The 27,938-nt window shown below is 41.0% G+C and overlaps 1 protein-coding gene across 1 annotated transcript in view; it reads right to left on the bottom strand.

The window, feature by feature from the left end:
- Window positions 1–956: 956 nt before the first annotated feature.
- ZNF318 (zinc finger protein 318) overlaps window positions 957–27,938 on the bottom strand; it is a 42,188-nt gene continuing 15,206 nt past the window's right edge. The window contains exons 3-11 of the mRNA XM_008566822.1: window positions 25,068–25,216; window positions 18,622–19,261; window positions 16,180–17,625; window positions 14,444–14,543; window positions 11,660–11,961; window positions 7,191–7,394; window positions 6,629–6,728; window positions 5,644–5,762; window positions 957–5,375 (exon numbers count right to left, since the gene is read on the bottom strand). Of these exons, the coding sequence (XP_008565044.1) occupies window positions 2,043–5,375; window positions 5,644–5,762; window positions 6,629–6,728; window positions 7,191–7,394; window positions 11,660–11,961; window positions 14,444–14,543; window positions 16,180–17,625; window positions 18,622–19,261; window positions 25,068–25,216 (6,393 nt within the window). The 3' untranslated portion in view covers window positions 957–2,042. The remainder of the gene's footprint in view (window positions 5,376–5,643; window positions 5,763–6,628; window positions 6,729–7,190; window positions 7,395–11,659; window positions 11,962–14,443; window positions 14,544–16,179; window positions 17,626–18,621; window positions 19,262–25,067; window positions 25,217–27,938) is intronic.

The raw sequence follows: 27,938 nt of genomic DNA, 5'->3' as shown, positions 1-27,938 counted from the left end.
GGTAGTTCTTGGGGAAAACAAATCTCTCTGAAGCTCACCTGAGTTTAAGCTCTTCTAAAGAGCACCTTTTTAGTCCATGGTTTCCAGGCCAGAAAAGTACACTGAACTCAGTCTTCAGCCTTTTAAAAGCAGGCCTAGAAAGATTGCTCAGGATGGCCTGACCCTGTACACATTTGGTACTGAGATCGAGATGATGATCCTCATCTTAAAGGAGGAAAAACAAAAAAACCCTGTGACACAGTGAGGTAAAGTAACATATCCAAAATCACAATAAGGCAAATGGCTGAGGCATATTCAAGGATCTAGTTATCCCAAATCTGAGCCCTTTCCACAACATGATGAAGAGAGGCTAGGATGACTTCTGAATTGACATTAGTCAACACTCTAGAAAAATTAAATAGCTTCTGAAAACTCAATGTAGGGATGCCGTAGCTCTGTACATAAGCAAACAAGGAAAAAGAATTCTTAGGGGGAAAAAGATCAGCAATTTCACATTATCTATGAGAAATAGGTAGGAAAATAGGACTCTGAAGCTTCTGTTGAGTCACGTTATAAACTGCTGACAATAGGGATGTCAAAAGGAAACTGGGGCAGAGATTGGAAAACCTGAGGACTGAGATCTCTAATTCCCAAGAGCACCCCTGGCAAGAACCTGATTGTCCTAGGGTGAGCTCAGTCCCCAGAAGAGCCTAGGGTGAGCCAACACAAGGGTATATAAAAAAGCTTCACAGTAGGAAGATGCCAATACCAGACCACTGTTGTCTACTCACTAACCAGCCAAGTAGTGCTGGGGAACAGACTGTATAACCTAGCATTTTGGCATAAAGGAAGTAGCTTTGACAAGTGGAGAAAGAATGGTTGGGGTAGGAATAAACAATAGGGCAGAAGTGCTTCATTGCTCTAGTTTTCCCTTGGAGTTCAAATGTGTGTGGTTTCAAAACAAAAATCCAGAAACATGAGACTAATGCATTTATTCCAAGTAATTAACACATTAAAAATAAAGTTAAACTTATCCAAGCCAACTCATAAATTCTTTAATCTTTTTAACAAAATGTACAGCCCAGAACATCACACTATGGTGGAAATAACCTGGAAAGGAGGTAGAGGAAGGGATACATATGGGTTTGTGGAACAGAGAATGAGCTCGATCCCAAGTTTCAGATCTTCTACCTCTTCAGAACAGAAATGGCTGCTAAGTAATTTAATACAATTGAATACAAAGTGTTACTGGATCACAATACAATGAACAAAGTCCATTTCAAAAATAAGTGACCCCAAAAGCATATCTGCTCCTGGCATTGAGCCACGAATAAGCCTTACCGATTTGTCGTCTTCCAAAAGTGAGCCTGCCAGATTTTCTTCCATGTTTACTTAGGCCACTTCCAATCAGGTTTGTTAGCAGTACCATCTCAAGCAAAGGCAAGAGAGTAAGGGAAGTACAGGAGTTGACATGTCAACAAGGGAAGTAAACAGTAAACAAAAGAGCTACTCACACTGCATTTCAAATAATGTTAAGGCAGGCCCATCCAAATAGAAGCCTAAGAGATGCAATTCTTCCTTCAAGTTTTCCACTTCAGCAAGCCTTCTGGTGTTTTCCCCACAGATCCATCAGCTGCCCAGGAAATTGGGTAGGAATACAACACAGCAGTTGGAGAAGTTATCTCTGTCCCCCTCCTTCCCACATTCCAGAAATGGCAGAGTCAAAGCCAAAATACAATCAAAGCACACTAAGTGGTGAGCCAGATAGACATTTGATTTTAATGACAAAGTAGAAGAAAATAAATTGGCAAAAAAAAAAAAAATTAACAAAATATTTTACAGTTATGTATAGAAGTAGTTATGATTGATTTGTCTGGAATCTTAAGGGAAAAGGAAAAAAAGGAGGTAAATTTTTAAGCTTCCATGAACATTTACTGTTAGATGCTGACTGCATCTCTTGGTGTAGGTTCCAGATGAGACAGCCAACTAGTCCTGAATTATACAGGCATCTGATTTCTAGAAGCCAAGTTGACTCATCCACAAGTAGCTCTGGGTGTATATGCTTAGTTGTAAACACTGGATTCTGTGTGGTCCTGGATGGTATCAACAGCAGCTTCTTGTTCAGGCATTTCTGGGGGAACCATATTGCCTCCAATTATCTGCTCTCTTGGAGATGACCGTGAAGCTAGAGTTTTTACCAAATTAAAAGGGCTGTCATTGTCTTCATCTACTTGAAGAACTGCTGCCTCTGTGACGGATGCATTCGGTATTTCTAGCTGTGGTGGTCCCATTTCCAGGGAACTGCACTTAGGAGTATCACCTGGCTCAGAAAATGGAGAACATAAATTCTCTTTTTCAACTCCAGATGTTCGTGTGACAAAGTCAACAAGGTCTGGAAGGCAAGGAGATGGACCAAGGCATGTAGGATTAATTGCTTCTGACTCCAATCTGAGTGACTCTTGTTTTTCTAATTGGGAAGTTTCTTCTACTTCCTCAGGCATCCTTCCTCCTGCTAATAGGTCAAGGGCCTGGTGTGTTCCCTCTAAGCCCCCCAAGCCATGGTCAACATTTTCTACAGGAAGTCCAGTTTTCAAAATGTTAGAAGTGATCTTCCCACTTTTGGAATTAGATGAGATTTGTTCACCCTCCATCTCAAAGTTAAGCACCAAGGTTTGGGGAGAATCTAACGGAAACCCAGAAAAAGATGGGATTGGTTCAAAGTCACTGGGAGTGGAGGGATTGCACCCTATAGGTGATACAGAATTTTCTTCACACGCTTTCTGAGACAGGGCAGCTGGAGATCTATGTGCTGGGTCTACCCAAGTATTGCAGAAATCAACATGCATATCTCCCAGATTCCCCAGGGAAGCAAGCTCCTCTACCTTTAAGTCTGTAGCTTCAAAGTCTTCTAAGGTCTTGCTTTCTATTGTCACTGTTAATTGTGGATGGACATCTCGTAGGTCCAGGGCTTCCACTTCTGGTTTCTCTGGGCTCTCCCAGGTCTCTGGCCTCTTCTTGGTCTCATCCCAAATAGCCAGCTCACAGATCATTTTACCTTGAAAGTCTTTTGATCTTTCTCTCTTGAGTTTGAGGCTTCTGTACCTAGAAGTTCTAGAAGCTGATTCTGCGACTGAATTTTCTAGCCACTCCTCACTACCTGCTGAAACTCCTTGCTCCTGTGGACTATCTGTTAAACATGTATCTGATCTGGTTGGGGGCTGAAGAAGCAATTCTGGCGTAGATATTTTCACAGGTACATCATGTGGGTTCTGGAGTAAAGACCTAGCTTCTGATGAAAATGAGTCTATCTTTCCCTCTGTGGAAGAGGAAGCCTGTGCACTCAATTCAACCACTACTTTACTTGGAGTTTCACTTCCTGTCACTAGTTTCTTAGACTGTTCAGCCTCTTTGTCAATTATTAGCAAATTAGGCTGTTCTATTTCTCCCTCCCACATATATCTGTTCCCATGATTCAGATTAGAATCTTCTATGCTGTGGGGCCCAATGTTGATACCTGCTCCCTCTTCAACCATCCTTTCAGAGAGCTTTGCTACCCTTCCTTTTAGCTGAGTGTTTGTATCCACATCACTTCCTCCACAATCCTCAGATTGGTGGAGTTCCTGACTTTCCTTATCCTGGTTACCAGATTCTATGAGGTGGATTTCTACCAACTTCTGAGCTTCCTTGGTGTAACAATGTGTATCTGACAGCTGAGGAGCTGGTTCTACAACAGGTGGCCCTGGCTCTTCCAGGTCAAGTTCTATTTTTCCTTCTGGAGATATATCCTTATTAGCATCACTCTGGAAGGAGCTGGAAGTCCACATGGATAAAGTGTCTGTCTTTGGGGTAACAGTTTCATAAGGCCTGTTTTGGCACAACCTTGTCAGAGGCTGTAGGAAGCCATAGCTGCTGCCTCTTTTTGGGTCTACATGCTCTACAACTGACCATTTTCCTATGGACATCAGAGTTTTTGCAACAGACTTTTCAGGGTTGTTGACTATAGAAGCAGTGACCAAACCACTATCTTGAGGCAAATCCTCTTGGGACGCACTGCTCTTCAAAGCAGAAGTGGAAGAGGTGTCTGAACTTTCGGTCCTAGAGAGGTTGCTATTTTCTCCATTTGCCAATGGACCACTACTCAGCTTAGTCTCAGAAGCCCCCTTTCCACCGCTACTGTAGAATATGTCATACAGGTCCTTAGCATTGGCTGTGGCTAAGCATGAATTTCGCTTCTCCAATTTTTTGGCTTGTTCACTGAACACACTAGACAGGGGAGGTGGAGGACGTACTAACACAGAGAACAGGGTCTCGTCCCGGTCACACTCACTCACCCCAGGAGCTGTCTCATCAGAAGGAATGGTAGCTGGCTGTGCTGAGGCCATGATGGCTACAGGCAATCCTGGGTTCAAAATGTTAGGACCTAGGAAGCCAGGGCTGAGAGTATGAGATACAACAGGGTTTGACTCTACTGGAGCCAAGACAGCATTTGCTTGAGCAGGAGACGGGGTAGCTGGATGAGGTATAACTGGGGGTGGTGGAGGAGGTGGTGGGGGTGGTGGAGGAGGTGGTGGTAGCATTTGCTCAGGTATATGGGATGGCTCGTTCTTTTCAGCCAGCACCATTTTTTCATCTGGGGACCCTTTTAGAATCACCTCTTCCCCTCCAAATGCTTTGGAGATGATGTCTGGAGGCAAGAGGAGATCAGTTGAAGACTCTTTAACCACTGGCAGAGGTTTAGCAGTGGTTCCAGAGGACTTGATGGATAGAAAAGTGTTAAGAGGAGCTGGCTTGCTCACTGTGGCTGACCCTGACTTGCGGAGTACTGTGGATGGGATAGGCAGGTTGGGTCGGATCTTAGTCTGTGTTGAAGTTGTCACAACAGGCATCCAAGGGCTGGTATGTGCAACAACAGTTTTCCCAGAGAGCTTGATTTTGATGGGCTTTGCCTTCCCAGCTTCAGCTTTGCCATCTTCTTTGTCCTTACTGCTTTCCACAATCTCTTCCTTTGGGATACTTGGGGCCACTACTGAACTTTTTTCCTCTTCTTTTTCTGGCTTCTTCCAGCTGAATTTCCCAAAAGATGATGTTGGTGATTCCTTCTTTACCTCTTCTTTTAATTGGAGTTTGATGCTAGCATTCCTTTTATTTTCAGCTTTTTCAGGAGAGTTCCTACTCTCAGAGATTTGATCCTCTAATTCTTCAGAGACCGTGTCATCTTCCTTTACTTCTTTCACAACCTTTGCCTTTTTTTCTTTCTTCTCCTCCTTTGGTTTCTCACTAAGTTTGCGCTTTAGTTCACTCTGCCGTCGCCGTTCTGTCTCTAGGACCACAGCCAAGCCAGCTTGGCGGTCCAGATTCCGCCGCTCCTCATACAATGGGTTTTCATCCACATATTTCTGGGAAGAGAAAAGATAAAGGCTCAAAAACTGGTATTTCATCTTGGCCCTACCACTCTTAGAATTCATTTACTAGAAATCCCTACAGTAATATTCCTTAAGGATACAGATGGTTCTATCAGCTCAGCATCTCTAGGACTGCGAACTTCCTAGTGGTTATATGGAATTTGAAGTGTCATTGACTTTTTCTGGCTCTGAAGTTGTTTGACAAAGTCAAAAGAATTACTACAGAAAGTGGGAAACTCTACAGGCTACTACAAACACCAACCTTGTATTTCTCATTGTGTTGGTGACCCTTCACATGTTGCTCTCCAGAAATTGGATCCCCCAAAAATTCCTCACAGAGCTGGCAGTAAAACCCAGTGATGGGAATCAGAAACTCAGATCCTGGAAGAAGAAAAAGTCAAGGAAATAAATCATTTCCACCAAGGATGACAGCAACCAAAGGAAATCCCACCATCCCGCTGCAGTAAAATGGTTATGGTAGAGAACCTTACCTACTTTGGAGTCAGAAGTAGCATTTAGATGAATCCCAATGGCATAGTCTTCCCAACCTAAGGCTTAAATTCTAGACCTCTATTCTTTCTACCTCTTGGGAACATTAACTAGTTAATTCAGGAGTTTCCTATGCCAGACCCATTCCTGTTGCTGATTTCCTCAAACTCTAATTAGCACCAAGCATCTTAGGATATTTTAAAACTATACTCCCAAACAGCCCACTACCATTTGTATAAGGTATTAATTTCTCAGGAATCTATCTTCTACAGATCTAAAGGATATAGTAGTGACACTACTTGTGAAGGTAAGAAATTGAAAAGTTTAAAAACAAAGACACTTTCCACTTGCCAACTTACCCCTTAATAACAATACTCAAAACATTTTAATTCTTAGTTGAAAACGCAGTTAAATTACTGCACCTTTTACTGTGTTTTTTTTTTTTAACCTGTATTTCAAGTAAATAAGATTTTGGTTCATAAGCCAATGACAGAGTTGGTTTGCTATATTTTAAGTGGTATATATAGGTTTAACATCTGTTAGATTTTTGGCCATATGGGTAGAGATCACTGCTTTATAGATCTCTTTATATCTTTGGGACCTCATACGCTGTTTTGTACACAGAAGGCACTCTTGCAGCTTTGTTAAAATGAATGGCTATGTCTCACACTATGCTGCTTCCTAGCACCTTAGTTCAGGGACACCTCTTTCTTGGCTGAACGTAAAGAAACTACAAAGGAGGCAAGGAGGAAACATACCTTTTGCAGGAACAGTTATCTTGTCAGTGCGCTTTATAACATCGTGCTTGGCCTCACTCTGGGTCTTTGAAGCCCAAGGTCTGTTGTAGGGATCCAGTGTCTATTTGTAAGAGGCAGAGGTGCTCACACAACAGCACTAAAAACTCAATGACCCACTTTTCTCTCTTTTTTTCCCACACATAAGACCAGGCGACCAGAAGCCCCTAGCTACCCACCCCCACCCCCTCTGCCAAATGTTTAAATGGAAATCACCTGTGGAAAAGGTAAACACATGTTAGAGCAAGTACTAGAAAAAGATAAAATGAAACAAAAAATCAGTTACTCAAGGAATCAAAAGAGGCCGAAGCCTCACTTACACTTGTCATGGTGTTTAGTTACAGGCAGGTCCCCTGGACTGAGCCCTGGGGATGGTGTCTCCTTTGTTGGTATCTCTTGGCTCTTCAGATTGGGGCTCCTGCCCATATGAGAATGTTTCATTTTCCATCTTTGTAATGCAGATAGGGGTATAGAAGTTTGAATGGAATGAGGGTGAGAGTGAAGTAGCAGAGGGCAGGATACCTACCTGTGCGTGCTTCTTATTGTGCATATGGGTGAAGAAGTCAAACATGGTCCCACAGATGGTGTTGCAGTCTTTGCACCAGTGATTACCAGCATCATAATACTCATAGGCAGCAATGGGCTGATCAGGCTGCTTAGCAGCTGGCTGGAGGCTTTCAGCAGGCTTGGGGCTCTTAGTACGGGACTTCTCATTATTCAGCTTTGATTCCTAAAGGGGAAAAACCTGTACTCACAAGGAATTCAAGGCAGTCTAGATCTATCTTCTCTCAGAAAAAGCAAGTGGCCATAATAGTAGAAGTATGGCCATATGTCCATATCTCTAATGCCTAAAGCTGTACAAGCTAGAGGGAACCCCAAGAGAAACCTGTCTCCAAGGCTCAAACAGAATGAATTAGATTGCACAGTGCTGTCACACCAGGCAGAGTAAATCATAATGGCAATATATTTACATATATATCCTAAAATACCCAAGAATACCCAAGAAGAATACCCAAGACTGTGGAAACATTGGCTACCTCTGGGGAAGGAAACAGGAGAACAAGGATGGTTAGGAGTCTTTTCACTGTATACCCTTTGGTAAACATTGAATGTATTACCTATGCAACTAAATACATTAGTTAAATTTGAAAATCATAATGACAACTAGGGAGGGAAGAAAAAACAAAATGGAAATGGTAACTGATAGGTTAAACAAAGAAATGCAGAAAATAGGTGACTTGAACTCACTTATCACATGCATCCCAGTATGGAAAACTGGAGAGTAGGGCTGGTGTTGTGCATAGATAAGTAGACAGTCATCGATGTGGGATGACTTAAACGAATTTGGGTAAAATATTCCTAGCTGCCTAAAATATCACCGTTAGAATTTAACACCTTTGGGGCCGGCCCATGGCTCACTCGGTAAGAGTGCGGTGCTGATAACACCAAGGCCGCGGGTTCGGATCCTATATAGGGATGGCCGGTTTGCTCACTGGCTGAGCGTGGTGCTGACAACACCAAGCCAAGGGTTGAGATCCCCTTACCGGTCATCTTTAAAAAAAAAAAAAAAGAATTTAACACCTTTGAGTTACCAAGAATCCTCTTTTAAAACATATCAACTCCCAAACATTTAGTTATCAATAATACATTAATTTGTTACCAACCTGGGAACAAGGCACTTAGGAAGTGATAATTTTGGTTAATGTTGCGGAACAAGGCACAGAAAAAAGATCACTTTGCAACACGGGGAGGGTAAGTATGAATGCGGTTCTAATGTAGACAAGACGAGAGAACTGGGCAACTAAAATATTGACTGGTGGGGAGACGATAAGATAGAGAAAGGGAAACAATTACGACTTCAACGATACTCTTTCCCTACTAGAGTCCTATTGAAGAGCCACTAAAGAGATCACACCCAGCAAGTGGGGATTAGAAGAATTCATGCACTGCTGGTGGGAGTACTAATTGACACCATCTTCTGTAAGATAATCTAGGAATACATATTACACACCTCAAAATTCTGTATACCCTTTTACCCAGCAATTCCACTCCTTGACATTTATCCAAAGGAAATTATTATATCAAACAAAAGATGATTTGATTGGTTAAATAAAATTTACTATCCATACGACAAAAACAACAACAAATGAGGTCATTAAAAATTATATTATAGAAGTATAATTACTGACATGGAAAGATGTTTATTATATACTGAGAAAAGTAGCAAAATACACCTGAATAGTCAGTAAAGATAAATAGGTGCAGAATGATAAATGTCACTTCATCCAAAAGACCATACTAATGACAATACAAAGCACAGCAGTGATAATATGATGGTCCAGGGTTCAATCCCTGCACCGGCCAGCTACCAGAAACAAAAAACAAACAAAAAAAACCCCCACAAAAGACCTTCTGTAACCACTCTATATCCCTCCCTTACCCAGTTTTCTTTTTTTAGGCACTCATCATTATGTAACATGCCCTTGTTTATTGACTGTCTTCTCCCATTTCATGAAAATGTGAACTTTGTCTATATTGTCTCTGCTATACTTCCCATATCTAGACTAGTGTCCACACTTTCTTGGTGATCAACAAATATGTGTTAAATGAATTAATACACAGAAGAAGAGTTTTTGGTATAAACATACCAAGGTATTAATAACAGTTATCTCTTGATAGATAGAATTGTGGGTTTGTGTATGTGTATTTTTCCAAAATGAACATCAAGAAAACCTCAAACCAGCTATACATTTTAAAGAGAAGCAAAAAAAGGAGAAATACCAAGAACAGGTAGGAAAGAAAAGTTGCAGATACAACATTCCTTACTGCTGAGATGAAAACCCAATTGTAACATATCCCTGTTAGCTTCAGAGAACATGAAGACTCGCCCAGATCGAAATTATAGATTGTCATAGGGCTGGTACATTAATAGAACCCCAACTACAAAGGGCCAGAACTTTTATGCTCTTCTCCCAGTAAGGGCCATGGACTCAAGACCCAGGTATAAAAAGACTACAGTCCTACTTGGTTGAAAAAGAGAACTCTCCAAGGAAGACAGGTAGAAATGAGAACTTGGTTGATAGATCATATAGAATATCCTCTTCCATACTCCTCAATATTAACTAAGTATCTACTATGTGCCAGACATACTGGATGCTGTGGGCAGCACAAAGGTAAATAAGTTTTATTCTTTTATCCTCAAGAAGCTCTCATTTAATGGAGGAGAGAGACATGAGAACAGTCTTCAAATAAGAGAATGAAATAAATCTTACAAAGAAAAACTAACATTATGGAGGTGCTAAAGAAGGGCTGACTAAATCTGGGTGGAATTCTGGGACTTCTTCACAAGGAAGATAGTATTCAAGTTGGTCATTAATGGATGAGTGGGGTTGGGAGAAAGATTATTCCAGGCTAAGGAGGATTATTAATGCAAAATCAGAGAGGTGTAATAGCATACTCACATCTGGAAAACTGCGAGCATTTTGAGATAGTAGGAGTGTAAGATGTAGTGTAATATTTCTTGAGTACCCCTCATTACTATGTGCCAGGCACTGAGCTATGTATTGGGAACTATATTGAAGAATGAGACAGATATGGCCCCCGATCCTTTGAACCTTAAAATCTAATTGGGGGAACACATAATTATATAATTATAATGGCTATAAATGCTAAAAAGGAAAATTACAAAGTATTATGAGAGTGTATAGCACGCAAATTTAAACAGTCTGGGGAATCAGGGAAAGGAATCAGGGAAATGTCTGAAGCAGCAATCTGAAGGATGAATATGAGTTAGTCAGAAGAGGGAATAAGGAAAGAATTGAGTTTCTGAGGTAAAGAAAGGGAACAGAAGACACAAAGGCATTAGAGGGGATGATATATCTGAGGAATGAAAAGGCTAGCAACGAAATTACAGTGAGCGAGAGAGAAATAAGGCATGAAATGAGGCTGAAGAAGTAGGCAAAGGAGTAAGTATCACGGTCACTGGCTGTATGTGGAGATAGGACTAAGAATGTAGCAGTAGAAGAAAGAATTGAAGGCTTGGACTTTGACAGCAATAGAGATGGTAAGGTGGATGAAATCGAAGATTACTTTGGAGAGTGAGCTGACAGAATTTGTAATTGATTGGATATGGAGCAGGTAGGAAGAGGGGAGCACTAAGAATGCTTTTTAGGTTGTTGGCATGAAAACTGCTGGACAGTGGTGCCATTCATTGAGAATGGGTAACACCAGAGGAAGAAAAAGTTGGGAGGGAGGTTGAGCACAATCATTAATTCAGTTTAGGACATGCTGAATTTGAGGTGCCTATGAGACAATGAAGTGGAAATGGTGAGTAGGCTGTTAGACACTCAGAAGAATCATTTGAGCTAGAATATGAAACTGGAAGTTGTCACATGGTATCTCAATACAGAACTGGATGAAATGGTCTAGGGAGAAAGAACAGAATTCTGGAGAGTTGGGCTAGGACAGAGCCCTGAGAAACGCAAATATTTTAAAATCATGTACAAGAGGATAAGCAGCAAAGGAGACAAAGCAGCAGCCGCCAGTGTACTAGGAGGAAAAGAAGTGTGACAGAAGCCAAGGAAGAAAGCCAAGGGAGAAAGTGGTTCCTTGTTTCAAATGCTACTGATTTGAGAACTGAAATGTATCCACCAGCTTTAGCAACATGGTGGCAACCTAAACATGAACATGACTGCTAAACATGAATTCCCAAAATGGTACATACAAGTTGTGAGATTAGAAGCCACACTGGAGTGGGTTAAGGAACAAATGTTGGAACAAGAACATCGAAAACCCTGAATACTGAGGATTTTGGATTCTACCTTGTGGGCAACAGAGAACTGCTGAAATTCTGAAGAAGCATACCATGATCTGATCCATGCTTTAGGAAAACAACTCTAGACTTAGTTTTACAATTGGTTGGAAAAAGCTTCTATAGGAGTCCATGGAAAAAAGATTTAAGACAGAATCAAAGAAATGGAAAAGCTGAGTTGTTACCTTATTGTTGGAGGAGTTTGAGGATGATAACACTTTTTCTGGGCTCTTAGATTTTTCTGCTTTCCCAGGCTTCTCTGTAGGCTCTTTACTATCATTTGAAGACTTCAGGGATTTATCAAAGATGTTAATTCCCAAGATCTGAGCCACTTTGTCCAGTTCAGATTGCTTCTTTTCTGCCTCTTCTGCCTCTTGTCGTAGCTCTGCAATGTCCTTCATAATGTTATCCTGAAGCCGACTCACCTCCACCAGGAGTGGGTCTTTGTGGCCATCCTTCTCCCTTCGTTTCTTGCGCAGCATTTCCCCTGAGTAGTCAAGTGTCAACAAAAAGAAACAAAAGGAACATAACTTAAGACGAGCCATTTTTCATTTATAAGTAATAATCTATCAGGACTTTATGGTTACAAAATCTTTTCCAATAAAAGCTTCTAAAAATAAGATTCTCCTTCCACATGGGCTGGTTTAGGTGAAGCTTCTATGAAGGCAAAAAAATGAGTGATTATGTTATCTTTTGTATAAGGGGTGTTAGCTAAGGATCTATAAACTGGTTCCAGGGATTCTATGAACTCCCAGAACAGCATATATAAGTTTGTGTGTGTGTCCCCCAAAAAGGTTAATAAATGGTTTAACTATGAATCCAGTAGTTGTCCTCTCTTCAGAGAGTCAAAGAATTACTCAGAGAGTAAAAACATTCAAAGTGACATAGTTGACTTTAAATGATTTAAGGACACTTTACCAACTTTTTCATTGAGTTTTATGTTTTGCCTCAGGCTGACCTAATGTTATCAATCTGAAACTTCAGGTCCTCATGGATTAATCCTCACATGATAAAAAAAAATACTAACTTTTTCATCCCTAAACAGTCCAAACCCAGGTAGAAGAAATTATATCTTCTCTCACTCTCTGTTCTTTCATACTATCACCAAGCTGCACTATCTAGAAACCTTGTTAGGTTCTTTTCTCATTTTGTATGTAAATTCCTAAAAGCATAGATGAAGAGATGGAATAAAAAACAAGGTATCATGGAACTTCTTCTTGTGCCAAAAAGTAAGCAAGTACTCAAAAAAAAAGATGGGGACATATGAAAAGTACAAACAGGAGCAAACTCAAAGTGGCTCCCACTAGCCAAATTTGGGACAATTTGAGCATGAAAATAAATAATGATAATAAAAGATCATAACATACTGAATGAAAAATTCATGAATTCACACTGATATAAATGAGTGAACAAATGGGTATGGGGTTGGGAAGCTCTTCCTTAAGGTGTAAAGCAAACTATTAAAGGTGGAAGGAATGATGAAGCTAGAAAATCACTATTTAATAACCATCACAATAATAACTGATTCAAGCAAGAATCATCAATGGATGCTAAAACTAGTGAGTGGAAGTTTGAGGAGTAACTGAATATTTACATAGTCTTGGGCTGGCCAGTTAGCTCACTTGGGAGAGCACTGTGCTAATGACACCAAGATCAAGGGTTCAGATCCCCAGACTGTTCAGCCACCGAAAAAAACCCCAAAAACAAAAAACCCAAAGAAAAAATACACAGTCTCAAAATATCTCCCCTATAAGATACTTATTAATTAAAAAGGATAAAATAGTAACTTTATAGTGGTGAAACCTGGCAGACACCACTTTAACCAAATGATCAAAGTTAACATCACCAGTAATGGGACAAATCAACACCTGATAAGAGCTGAGCATCACTTCTGTGATACTCCTGCCAAAAATGAATAACCTGATTGTAATTGTGAAGAAACATCAGACAAACCAAATTAAGGGACATTCTAAAAAATATGTGACATTTTCTCTTTTAAAAATATTAATGCTATGAAATACAAAGACTCAGGAACTGTTACAGATTAAAGAAGATTAAAAGGGGCTGGCCCGGTGGCGCACTGCTACAGTGCGCCGCTTGGGAGCGCGGCGGCGCTCCCGCCGAGGGTTCGGATCCCACATACAGACCGGTTCCCGCTCACTGGCTGAGTGAGGTGCGGGCGCAACACCGAGGGTTGTGATCCCGTTGCCGGTCCCGGTCCGGTACGGGCGTGACACTGAGGGTTGCGATCCGTTGCCGGACACGAAAAAAGACAAAAAAAAAAAAAAGAAGACTAAAAGAACATGAGAATTAAATATGATGAATAATCTTGCATTTTCATTTGCTATAAAAGATATTATTGTGACAAATGGTGAAATATGAATAAGACTGGCTGACTAGATTATACTACTGTATTACTATTAATTTCCTTTTTTTTTTTTTTTGGTGGCTAGCCAGTATGGAGATCTGAACCCATGACCTTAGGGTTATAAGGCTGTGCTCTAACCAACTGAGCTAACTGGCGAGCCCCTAATTTCCTAATTTTGATAAGTGTACTATAGGTATATATGCGAATTCCTTGTTGTTAGGAAATACACACTTAAGTATTTAGGGGTAAAGGAGCATCACATCTACAATTTACTCTAAAAAGAGTTTAAGTATACAAACACACAGATTGACAGAGAAATAAACCGACAGAGCATGTGTAGTAAAATGTTAATAATCTGGGAGAAGAGTACCTGAGAATTCTTTGCACTATTACTGCAACTTTTTTGTAACTATATATCAAGTTTTTTTTTTTTTTTTTTTTTTTTTTTTTTGCGGCTGGCCAGTACGGGTATCCCAACCCTCGACATTGATAACAAAGTTTCTTAAACTGAGGTTTCAGGTCTCTGAACCTGTCTGACCCATTTGGGTCTTCTACTCAAGTTACTACAATAAGGCAGTCATGCAAAGGAATTGTCTGATACCTTGCTGTTTATGAAGCCGCTCTAACTCAGTCCTGAGATAGTACATCTTCTTCTGGCGGGCTTCCCGGTCACTCTTTAGTTTTTCCCTCTCTTCAATAACCTGCAAAGTACAAAATGGTAAGAAAGTCCCTCAGTGTCCAACATCCCCCCTTTTCTACTGCTATCTTCCAAAAGCCCTTGTTTTAGACATTATCTACATGTAAGGATCCAAACGCCTGCATACAGAGGCTCTGACTTTATTTCATTCTGATCCAAGTTCCAGAATAGAAGTACCCTCCTTTTCAGAACTACATTGCCCAGAAAGTATTGTTTTTACACAGGAAGCACATAAAGCCACTGACGGAAACTATTAAAAAGTAGTTCTGAGTCCCAAAGGGACCCATGGAGAAGAAAACTAATACGTGTTGTATGTGAGGCACTAGATTAGTTGCATTACATATTTCAAGTTATTTAATCCTCACATTTTCCTATTTTACAGTAAGAAAAACAGGTTCTGCAAGATTAAGTAATTTACCCAAAGTCATATAGTAAACGTAGATTTAAAATCCAGGTATATCTACCCTAAAGATCATGATCTTTCAATTATATTACTAGTATCTAACGTAAAAAAGCAAATATGGATTGTCTATAACAGGTCAGTGTGAAACCCTATGCATTATCAGCTCTGACGTAAGTGCTAGGCTCTTAAAGGAAAGTAAAGAGAAAAGTGTTCAGTCTCCAAATACTGTTTCTGAAGTCTTAAATTTTGTCTTTATTCAACCTATTCCCCTCTTTCTCAAAGGAGTTCGATAAAAATAAAGACTGAAGTTCAGGGTATCTAAGTACAATAGAAAATTAAGAGGAAATTTTTTTGTCTTTACAAAAATTAGCTAACTTTTTTTAACTGGCAAAAAATGAGATTAGCCCTCCAATTTTTCCTCTTTTTTTCTCCTTAGGTCTTAATTATTTTGTAGGCAATTCAAATTTATACACATTGTATTTTTGTTTCTAAACAGAGTTATCAACCATTAAAGACCTTTGAAATTAACAGTATGTATTAATTTTTCTATTTGAAATTCTTCTATTCTTTATTCTTCATCCCTACATAATTTTTTCCTACTGGTCTAAAAACTTAGAATTATTGTATCTTTACCCTAGCCACAGCTCCCTTCCCACAGCATGGGAATCCAATGAACCTTGATAATATAAAAACTGCTTTAAAAAAAAAGTGTCATGAAAATACGTTGTCACAAAAATGCCATATAAATGAATAAACACATTATCATTATTATTAGGTTCTAAGATAAACCAGAATAAGCAAAGCTTACTTCTTAGTCTAATTATCAAGCAAGAACTAATTATTAGCTTTTAACTCCTATAATCACTATAGGAGAAGGATCTAAAATGTATTGGACTGAAAATAGGTTTAGTGATTCTCCTTCACTGATGTCGTGTTGAAGACTTCATGACTTCCTATACAGTGTTCTAAGACCATTAGTATGGGTAGAGAAATAAACTAAAAAAACCCAAAAACTAACAATCATAGTGGAACCTAAGGCCAGACTTTTTTTAGTCCTAATGATAAAATATGTGAGAAGAACAGAGGGGCTACAAACATTACTTAGGGTGATGGCAGCAGCCTCCAAAGGACTTAGAGTGAAAGGGCCTTATAAATTTTCAGCCCCCTCTAAAAGAGAAATACAAATTTATATTAAAATAGAAAAGCCAGGCACAGGATGTTCAAAGCTAACATTTACCTTCTGCTTCTGGGAAGCACGGTTCTTCTCATCAGAGATCTTCTCTGGATTATATCTTATGAGTGATGGGATGGACACCCGGACAGGCACTTGGACCGCAGGAATTGAGCCTAGCACTGACTCCTCCTGCTTGGGTTCATCAGGAGTCACAGTGGGGATCACACGGAGATTAGGACGGCTACGAGTAGCTTGTTTGGTAACTGGCATTATCCTGTGTGGTTCAGGTAGAGGGTGGTTTGATGGTTGAGAAGCAGGGTACATGGGCCATCTTGAGGCTGCATATGCCATGTAGTGCCTATAGGCATCAAAGGAGGCAGGGGGAATGGCAGGTCCCTGGTAGTTTGGAGGTATCCTAGCTGCAGCAAACTGAGAGGTCCTTGGCATATGAAACTGAGATAAAGAAGCAGTGTGTGAAAGTCGGATTGGGGTAGATGGTGTTGATGGCAACATGCACCTGACTGCAACAGAAGACTGAAACCCACTGCCAACAACCTCTGGTCCTGAAATATGACCCATTGGATGGTCAGACTTAAGGAATGGAGGGCTGTTTTTTGTGAGCAGGTAAGGATCCACAGGGGAGGCTGCGTGTGGATGCGACACTTCTGGGGAGTGGGTATTGCTATGGGGTGCCTCCCTGCTCTCCAGTCTGTGCGGATCTGAGGAGCGCCGATCAGCTGAGAAACGGTGGTCAACTGAAGAACAGCGATCAGCTGAAAAGTGCCGGTCAACTGAGGAACGGCGGTCAGCTGAGGAGCGCGATGATGGCTTCTTGCCATGAAGTCGTTCCTGGGTGCGTGCAGCCAGTTTACTAATCTCTGCTACTCCAATATCGAGCCCTATAGTCTTGAGCAAGTCGTGAATCTTGGCATATTCTGGATTGGTCTCTTCTAGTGATTCTAGTTTTACAGTTGAAGCTGAAGAGGGTAGGGAGCTTGTCTTCTGCCTCATATCTTCACCCTCAGAGCCCCCAAGGGGCTTTGGTAGAGATTCTGCCTTTAAATCCTCTTCTTCATCCCCATAGAGAAATTTCTCCTCATCCTCAATGTCAGGGAAGCTACGTCGCCTCTTTTCCTGTGTACTGGTAGAACCAGCCAACATACTCAGAATGCGGGAAAAACCACTGCCATCCTGGCTAGCTCTCTCATGGGGCAACAAGAAGTCTGTGTGTCGCTGAGATCCCTCACCTTTCAAATCCAATTTTTCTTTGCGGCACAGAAAACTTCCAAAGTTTTCTCTGAGAGGACTACTGTCTTTGGGCATCCCAGGAAAGGGACCCCATTGGTAGAGGTTGCCTTGAGGTTCCTTCAGGGCAGTATCTAACATTGTCCCCTTGTTTTCAATCTCTGAGGCAAAAGCAGCAATAGCACCAGTTAGTGGAAGAGATGGGTGTCCAGAGTAGAGAGGATGATCCTGGCTGGAGGCGGTATTGCTGGAAAAACTCTCAAGCTGCAAAGAAAAACACAACTGATTTTGACCCTATGCAGAATCTTAGAACACTAGTAATTACGATAAATACTTAAATACTTTGTTCTTCCTGAATAGGGGAGATAAATGTATGGATAAAAGGAAGAGTAATCTTAGCCAGGTTCAAGATATGGGTCCCCATCTCTCCAGATGTCTCTGCTGTAACAAGGAGAAATAGAAAATTAAGCAGACTGGATGGAATCCTCACCTCCGCCCATTTGTTATAGTGTTTCCCAAGGAATTTGAATTCAAAAGGATTTTAGAGATCCCCTGGCTTGCTTGTTTTCTTTTTTACAGATCCCCCAAAGAAAAAGACATTTAAAAGTAGAGCTGCTTTGGCTGAACAAGAAATTCTGGAACCCTAACTTATCAGCCTCCCCTTGCTTCTCTAAGTGCTCTTAGGCACTTCCTCAGAAGCCTTTACCTCCTAAGAGGACAGCAAAAAAACTAGTGGTCTTGCCTGACCATTTTTTCATAGGTGAGGAAAAAATATCAAGGCCTAGAATGGTGAGGTGGCTTGTCTAAAAATCAAAAAGCAAGTTGACGGCAGAGGTGGGTCTGAAATCAGAATCACCTGATTTCTGGTCTAGTGTCCTACAAATAGTACATGTTGTCTTTTATTTAAGGAGAGAAGAAGACATTCAGGTCATCTCTTCCCCTTGCCCTTCAAGCTTCATTCCAAAGCAACCCATATTCAAAGTTCCTATAGGGCTATACAATATAAGGAAAAAACATACAGAAGATACTCTCCAAAATGTCTGTTTAGAAAACCTAATGGGCAATAGAAGCCCTCTAACAATGCATTATGAAACCTAGTTATGTTTGGAGAGTTCTGTAAGGTGTAGCTCATAGGCACAACAACGTTGGCTCAGCATATATTACAAAGATACCATTAGGAACACAGACTCTAGGGAAGTAATCAGGCTTTAAGGTACTGGAGGAGCTAGCAAGATATCCTAGAAGAAATGCAGCAGAGACCTGTATGGAAGGCTCAACGTCCACCTCAATCCGCTTCTTCAGAATGGACTTCTTGGGCATCACAGATCCTTCCTCAGGCCGATGCAAAGAAAATCCTGGCTCCGATGCTGTTAGGACACCTGATAATCCAGGAATGGAACAGCTAGCGCCACCACTGTCAACTCCCACCAGCTCCTGACTCAAACTCCGATTTCGTTCCTCCTCTTCCTCTCTCTTTCGCCTGGCAAGGTCTAGCTCTCGAAACTCAGGATCTAGAAACCTAGGGCTTGGGCTTCGTCTACGCTGTCGATAGTTACGAGTCCCTGATGTAAAACCTGGATGATCGCCTCCCATGCTGTGTATCTTCTCTGTGTCATCATAACGGGGCCTTTTGGCCTCCCGGCTCCTTTCCTCAGATCGCATAGAGTAGGAGCCTTTGAGTTTGTCTCTATTCCGTTCTGTTCCCCGTGACAGCTCATCATGACAACTGACATGGGAACTATAATCAGACCGATGCAGGAAAGTTTCTCTTGTTCGGTAGTCCTCATCAAGTTGTCCCAAGAAGGGACTGAGAGGTCCCTCCTCCCGAGAAATATATCGCTCAAGACCCCGAGAGCATTGGGAGCTTCGAGTGAAGACAGAATCATCTGTCAGGTCATCCCTAAGGAAAGAGACAAGCATCACTGAATATAACAGACTTGAAAAGAGCAAGACCAGACAAAGCTAAAAAGACTGACATTTGGCAAAGGTCTACAGAATGTTTAGGGCAAAAGACAATAATCACATCTATGTATAATATGTGGAACATTTCCTTTCCATTTTCCCAGCAGCACAGCAGCTTCAGCTGCTACTCAAGGAGTGATATTACCAATATACATATAGAAAGAGCTCTTAGGCTAATTTCTTTGACTAGACTTTGGAGATGGAGAGTATCATGATAGGGCTTGGGAGATGTTAAAAACTACTAACAGACTACAAAGAGTCCCAGGTTACACAACTCCATACTAGCTAAACTCTAGCTCTTTGCTACTAAAAGTGTGAACTAGATCAGCAGCATTAGCATTACCTGGGAACTCTTTAGAAATGCAGATTCTCAGGCTCCACCCAAGGCCTACTGAACCAGAATCTGCATTTTAACACAATCTCCAGGTAATGTGTATGTACTTTTAAAATCTTAAGAACACCAGTCCAGATGAATGGCTTTTAAGCTGTGTTCCACAGAGATTCTAAAGAGTGCTCCAAAGCTACCTAAAGGAAAGAGATGCTGAGAAAGCAGAATCAGTAGGGCTCCAGGCCTTCCATTCCATTTAAATTATACTAGCCCCAGCTTTAAATCTATATATTTAAGTTCTCAAGGCCTCGCCAACCTCTACCCAACTGGTCCGCACTGTACTCAGAAGCTATATACTGAAGTTCTATATTATATTTCATTTGGAAAAAAAGGGTTTCCCTGAGGGGAAAATTTTTTTAAACTACTGATCTAATTAGCATGATTTTCTCGTAAGTTTTAGAAGGTTCTCCAATGCTTTGTTTGCTGGCTCACATATTAAAACCACAAAACTGCCTCACAGCCTGTTTTGTCATCCCTTTTCCTGCCTTGCCTTGGACTCCACAAGCACGCTGCTAATCTTAGGCCTAGGAAAGAGTAAGTGATGATTTGGCTTACTATATATTTTTATTTCACAGAAATACAAAGTTCTCATGCCTTTGTGGCATGAAGGTAAAAATATGGGAAAGGTCATATGTCCTGTTAGCTTAGAGCTCTACACACAAAAATCCTAATCTTTTTGTGCACTATGGCCATAGAACTTCTCTGACCACAAAAGAAAGCTTCTGATTTTTGCACAGATAGAAATAAAGATCCTCTAGCACTTTAGCATGGAACTTTTTAAGTAATCTGAATGAAAAATGAAAGTGCTTACATATCACTCACATTCCATAATGAATTACCATCTACGGGATATCAATTATCTTCAATAGTTTCTTGTAGCTATTTTTACTTTTTTGGGACTTTCTAGAAACAACTTTTCTTTGTTTTTTAATAGTTGCTTTCTGGGACTACATTAGCTGAACATAAAAGTTGTCTTTTCTTATTCAGCCAGCCCTGCCTTTGTTCAGATTTGCAGATCTGGCAACAGCTATAGATCAATTTTTTTTTCCTTTTTGTCTTTTATCATGACCGGTAATGGGATCGTAACCCTCAGTGTCACGCCCGTACCGCGACCGGCAACGGGATCGCAACCCTCGGTGTCGCGCCCGCTCCGCGCTCAACCAGTGAGCGGACTGGTCTCTATATGGGATCCGAACCCTCGGCAGGAGCGCCGCCGCGCTCCCAAGCGCCGCACTCTACCAAGTGCGCCACCGGGCCGGCCCTATAGATAAATTTTTGAAAGGCTATCAAGGATAAACTTTATCACTTCCTCTATAAAGAATGCCACCTGTGGGAGTACAGGTTCCTCTTACCTACCTCCTCCTCAAGAACTTGGGGAATTCTAAGGTCTCAATGTAGTATGAAACAGGAAGTAATAGGAATGAACCAAAGATAATCTCTGAAATTAAATGTAACTGAAATAATTTTACTACGTAGGTATATCAGCCAAAAACATACCTATTTCCAGAGAGTTCATGAGTTGAGTCACTCCATTGTTAAAACACCATCTACCATACAAAAAGTCTCTGGGCCAGCCTGTGGCTCACTCGGGAGAGTGTGGTGTTGATAACACCAAGGCCATGGGTTCAGATCCCATATAGAGATGGCTGGTTAGCTCATTGGGTGAGCGTGGTGCTAACAACACCAAGCCAAGGGTTAAGATCCCTTTACCGGTCATCTTTAAAAAAAGAAAGAAAGAAAGAAAAAAGTCTCTGATCATATTAATGTTGGGGAAAAAACACAGGCTCCATGGGTAGTAGCAAGTTTATCAGCTCCTCACTATAATTATTACATGTCACCATGAAATGGCATACTAGCCCAAGAATACAGCACTAAATATCAAGAACCTAGAAATGAGATGGCTTTCAGGAAGGCTCAGTCCAGACTTGGACTCTCCAGCAAAAGGAGGCATAGAACAATGAAAGAAGGCATAAAAATGGTAAAAAAAAAAAAAAAAGTATCACATAAACATAGGCAGAAATTAGAAGCCCATGTCATCCTTCCCTAGGAATTCCAAAGGATAAGAGAGAGAACTGGCTGCAGTAAGAGAGACCCCTAAAATGGGCCCATTGCCTGTACCCTGGAATAGTCCAGTGATGAACATTCTCTGAAAACCTTAAGTCCAACTACTTTCTAAAATAAGGTCTATCTATTTAAAAAATAGGTGGATGTGGGTGATGGATACACAGGAATTCATGGTACTATTCTTTCTACTTTGTGTTTACAAATTTCCATTAAACACGTTAAAAAATGTATACAATATATGTCCACATAAAAGCTAATACATCAATGTTCACAGCAGCATTATTCATAATAGCTAGAAAGTAAAAACAACCCAAATGTTATCCATCAATCCACCACTTATGAATGAACAGACAATATTTGGGTAGTTTTCACTTTTCAGGAATGGTGAATGGAATCAAAATGTGGTATATCCATACAATGAAATATTATCGGCAATAAAAAGGAATGCTACAAACATGGATGAACCTTAAAAACATTATGCTAAATGAAAGAAGCCAGTTACAAAGGCTCATATACTGTATGATTCTATTTATATGAAATGTCCAGACAGGCAAATCTATAGAGAAGAAAGTAGATTAGTGATTGCCTAGGGCTGGGGTAAGGTTGGGGAGGTGGGAGTGAGGGGGGACGGCTAAAGGTATGGGGTTTCTTTCTGGCATAATAAAAATGTTCTAGAATTGATTGTAGTAGTGGATTCACATCTCTGAATATAATAAAAGTGATTGAACTATATATCATTTAAATGGGTGAATTGTATGGTATATGAATTATAACTCAATAAAGCTGTTAAAAAAATGTACATGATTTTAAAAAAAGTCTTTCAGAGCCCAATCTCTCCATTCTTTTGAACCTTTGCTGAGTACTCAAAATGCCCCCCAAAAAGCTGTTTGCTTCTGTCTTTTCCCTAAGGCAAATCAGAGGGGGAAAACAATCCTATTCTTTCAACCTATGTCAGGGCAAGGAGTTGTTAGGAGATAAGAATTCCATGAATGGTACATTTAATATGCAAAGTACTTTGATGAACAGGAGAAATCAACCTCATATCCACAAATCTTTAAAAGACAATGTCTTAGAACTTTTCACACAATCTGTTCCTTCTCCCTTTTCGGAACAACTTACAGTCCTACACACAGGGCTACAAAGGTCACTAAAAATCCCAGCAACTTGGCTGTCACCCAAACTTGATATAAAACTTAACAGATTCAGGGGCTGGCCAGTTAGCTCAGTTGGTTAGACTGTGGTGTTATAACACTAAGCATCAAGGGTTTGGATCCCATACTGACCAGCCACCAAAAAATAAACAAATAAATAAAATAAAAAATAAAACAACATGGGCCAGTCTGTGGCTCACTCGGGAGAGTGCGGTGCTGATAACACCAAGGCCACGGGTTCGGATCCCATATAGGGATGATCGGTTAGCTCATTGGGTGAGCGTGGTGCTGACAACACCAAGTCAAGGGTTAAGATCCCCTTACCGGTCATCTTTAAAATAAATAAATAAATAAAATAAAATAAAATAAAATAAAACAACAGGGCTGGCCCCGTGGCTCACTCGGGAGAGTGTAGCGCTGGTAGCGCTGAGGCCGCAGGTTCGGATCCTATATAGGGATGGCCATTGCACTCACTGGGTGAGCGTGGTACAGACCACACCGTGCCAAGGGTTGCGAACCCCTTACTGGTCAAAAAGAAAAAATAAAATAAAATAAAAAACCAACAGATTCAATAAAGGGAAAAAAGAATATGAGGGTCTCAGGAAAAAAATAAACATCTATATACAAAGGATGGCAATGACCTATTTCATTAGCTGAAGACTAGACTCTTCAGGAGACATCCCGAGTATTCCAATGGTCCTGTGGCCTGGTTTTAGGGGACAGTTATTATTCACACAAACCATACTGAGCAAGAGGAAAGGAACACAAATGTGCAGGAGACAAAAGTATAAAGAATGCCCTTGTACCTCCATTTGGGCATTCTTAATATTACTTTCTCTAAAGCAGACTTGTCTCTCTGAAACACATGATTCTGGAAAGATTACTGCCCCAAATGCCCTAAGAGGAAAATTTTAATTTTTATACAAAAAGACAATTGGTTATCTGAAGCACACATGCATAACAAAGTTTATGCAAAGAGGAGGTGACATCCTAGGCCTAACAAGAGGAAATGCTGAATTTACCTCAAAACCTCAGCAAGGAAGGAAGAGAATCACACCAGGCACTACCCACCCAGACTGCCTACTCAATCATCTCTCAATATAGAAGCAGCCGGAAGGGCCAAGGCTGTTGCCTCAATTAAGTGATATAGTCACATGCCTTAAAGCCCTATCTTCAGAAGCTTCAGTGTTATATGACATAAGACCATCCTGCCTTGCTTCACTGAATCCACAACCACTGGAGCTTTGATGTAAATATTACCAGTGGCAGCAGTGGTCCTCAGACTTCCTGCCCAGCTGCCCCCCATCTGCCTGCCTATGCTCTGTGCACCACTTCACGGACAGTCTCAGTTTGAAAGAACATTACATTGATTTATCACTACTGCTAATCGTTTGTGAAAACTCCCAATGTGCTCAGAAGAGACCATAACAGACAGTCTCAGCTCTGAAAAAGAGAGCTTTCCTGCACTCCCATTCATACTTTTTGACTTTTGTGAGGTGAAAAACACCTACTGTGATTATTTACTTCCCTTATATAGTTAAGTTCATAGTACCTGAGATGTATATTCAACCCTCTGTGGAACATATTTGGCTTTCTTCAGCACTCTATAGTTGTAAAGTTAAACATTTTTAAATATCTCTAACTTTTTGTTAATGCTTTATATATGTAATATATACATATACTAGACATAGGTTTATCTAAACCTTTTCAGAATCTATATTTCAGCCTGGACAAGCTGGAAAAAAAAAAACACCATTTAAAAAAAGATTTCTTATTTTGTCCAGAACTTTCCTCCTTTACAGAAAGGACCCCTTGTAGTTCCAGTATTTTAGAATCCAAACCATATCAACTGTTTTTGATTTGGGAGACTCTGATTGTGTCTCCTCAGCTTCCTCTTTCTAGTCGGACCAGGTAATCTTTTTAAAGTCTTTTATTCTATACAATTCATTCAGCAACAAAGTCTACACCAATATACTCTCCCCATTCAGAAAGTCTTTCCCAACACTATACGTTGTACTGGACACATGGGCATAGGGAATAACTTCAGTGCTGGCACTATCTTTTCAAATACCTCATTCAGAAAACAGCAATCTTTGCCTTCAAGTACTGGCATAGTGCGCCCTGCTGTAGATGAAGCCTACCTGTCCATGTCCTCCAGATTATCCACTGGTGACCCCAGCCGATCACTAAGCCGTCGCCGTTCTGGCGTGCTAACACAGAAGTGGTCATTGCCAACAGTGATCCTTAAGCTCTGTTCCAAAGAGTCAGAATGCAGACCAGGAGAGCGTCTCTACAAAAGTAAAAGATAATATGGTAGTTAATAGAGTCAAGACATCCCTATACCCAAAAACGTTTTCCTCCTAGTCACAAAGTTGTGGTCCAACAAGGTGAGAAACGGCTATGGTAAAATAGTACTCCAAAAATAAAACTCTTCACAAATCAGTTTTTCTTGGAGATAAATGCCCATGCTTCCAGCCCTCCAAAACAGTGATCTCTCAGTCCCTGCTCTCAGAACCTTATAAGGGTACTTCAAAAAGTTCATGGAAGATTCATATTATCTTTTAATTCTATTTTTCCACGAACTTTCTTTTTTTTTTAAAAAAAAAAAAAAAAAGATGATCGGTAAGGGGATCTTAACCCTTGACTTGGTGTTGTCAGCATCACGCTCAACCAGTGAACGAACCGGCCATCCCTATATAGGATCCGAACCTGGGGCCTTGGTGTTCTCAGCACCACACTCTCCTGAGTGAGCTACGGGCCAGCCCTTTTCCACAACTTTCTGAAGTGCCCTTGTACATTTCTAGTGAAGGAGGCAGGCCAAAACAGGTTTAAAAAATTATTTCTGATAGGGCTAAGTGCTATAGAGTCATTAAAACATGATACCATAAAACAGGCTAAGGAAAAGGAATTACTTAAGGTGGGATGGTTATAGAAGGCTTTTCTGAGGTGATATCATTTAACCTGAGATCTGAATGAGATGTCAGCCTTGCAAAAACAGATAGAAGGATGTTCCAGACAAAGGGAAGAACCACCTCAATAGTGAGCTTGGCATGTTTTGAGTAAAAGAATGAAAGCCAGTGTGGCTGTAGCAAAGTCACACAGAAGACAGGCAGAAATCAAAGTTAGCTAATTTGGATTTTATTCTTAATGTAATAAGAGATTCAGGAGGGTTTTAAGGAGAGTGATGTGATCTGACTACAATTTTTCTCTACATGTTTGTTTTGCTCACATTCTTACCTCTTCAGGTGTTTATTCAGAAGTCACCTTCCCAGGAAGCCTTTCCTGGCTACCCCATCAAATCTATAACTTCCTTCTCTCCTTTTTCTTCTTAGCACTTAATCACATTTAACGTGCCATAGCATTTCTAGCTTCTTCATTTTATTTATTATCCAACTCCCTTGGCTAGAATATAAACTCTAAGAGGGCAGGGGTTTTGTCTGGTTTATTCACTGTTGTAACCCCAGGCCCAGAACAGTGTCTTACATATGGTAGACACTCAATAAATACTTGTCAAATGTATAAAGTGAAGGTTTTTTTTTTTAAAAAAAAGATGACAGGTAAGGGGATCTCAACCCTTCGCTTGGTGTTGTCAGCACCATGCTCAGCCAGTGAGCAAACCGGCCATCCGTATATGAGATCCGAACCCGCAGCCTTGGTGTTATCAGCACTGCACTCTACCGAGTGAGCCACGGGCCGGCCCTAAAGTGAAGGTTTGAAACAATAATTTTAATTGCTGTGCACAGAATAAACTGGAGGGTAGCGAGAGTATAGTGTAAAGGAGCCAAATGCAAAAATCCAGTCAAGAGGTAATTAGGCTTAAACCAAAATGATAGCAGGAGGACAGTTTGGGGGATGTATTTTGGAGGTAGAGCTAACAGGTTAGATGGATGAAGTTAATCTGACAGATTAGATGTGGGGAGAAGGGAGATGACCCTTGATTTGAGCAATGGATGGATGCCATTTACTGAGACAAAACTGGAGCAAGGGAGAAGGGACAATGTGGAAACAAGCATTCTGTTCTCCTTGCTTCCTCTGTAGTCAATGACACTCAGATTGACACTGCTCAGCTTTGAGTATCTTAACATAGTGACAAGTCAATTCACCTATGACCAGAGTCCGCAGCGTACTTTTAATACATGCTAGAGAGCCACTCACGAAAACAGAAACTTTGTCACTGGGTTCAAAAACATTGAACTGAAAATAAAAACAAATTCCAAAAGACCAAATCCTACCCAGAGGCTCTACTAGAATAGTGGTTACGATGAGAGGTCAATATCACGTCAAATTTCTTAATCTCACGCTGTTCCTCTAGCAGTGAAACATAACGGTTAAAACCATGGGGTTTGGGAACCAGGCAGATCCCAGTTGAATCACAGCTCCACCACTTCTTAGCTGTGTGAGTTACTTAAACTTCTCTGGGTTGGTTCCTTAGCTCTACAACAAGGAGTAAGAAGTACCTCACCTTAAAGGGTCGTGAGGCAAAAGAATGTGACAGGCCTTAGCCATAATTCCTGTCATATAACTCAATGTGGTAGTAGCTATTACAATGACTGTGGTTATGCACACTTCGTTTTGGAGAAGCAGCTCCAATTTAGATAAGCTAACAGTTTACACTCTAGGCATCTAACCTGGTACCGTCCCTACATGCCACACGGAATTCTGGGGAAACGCCAACTCTCCACAAAGTACCAGGCACACGGTTTGGACAAAATTTCTTTTCCCCCGCCCTGGAAAACTTTTCCACACCTCATTCAGAGTGAAACAGACTATTCTTAAGAAACGGAGCACTCCCTTCCCACCAGGCGCCCTGCTGGTCCCGAGTCCGTTATTGTGTGAACGAAGCTGCTGGGGCCGGCAGGGAGCCTCCAGGCTCCGGGGTGGCCGAGGGGGCCGGGGGCAGTCTTCGATTTTAGGACGCTGGCCTGGAGGCCTAGGGTCGCCCGGGCTAGCGGAATTTCTGGAAGCAGGAACTCCGAGCGAGGGGACTGGGGTATGAAGGGAATCCTGGTCAA

Source organism: Galeopterus variegatus, unplaced genomic scaffold (assembly GCF_000696425.1).
Source record: "Galeopterus variegatus unplaced genomic scaffold, G_variegatus-3.0.2 Scaffold269, whole genome shotgun sequence".
Lineage (NCBI taxonomy): Eukaryota > Metazoa > Chordata > Mammalia > Dermoptera > Cynocephalidae > Galeopterus > Galeopterus variegatus.
The sequence above is the reverse complement of the archived record's forward strand: the minus strand, read 5'-3'. Positions and strand labels throughout refer to the sequence as shown.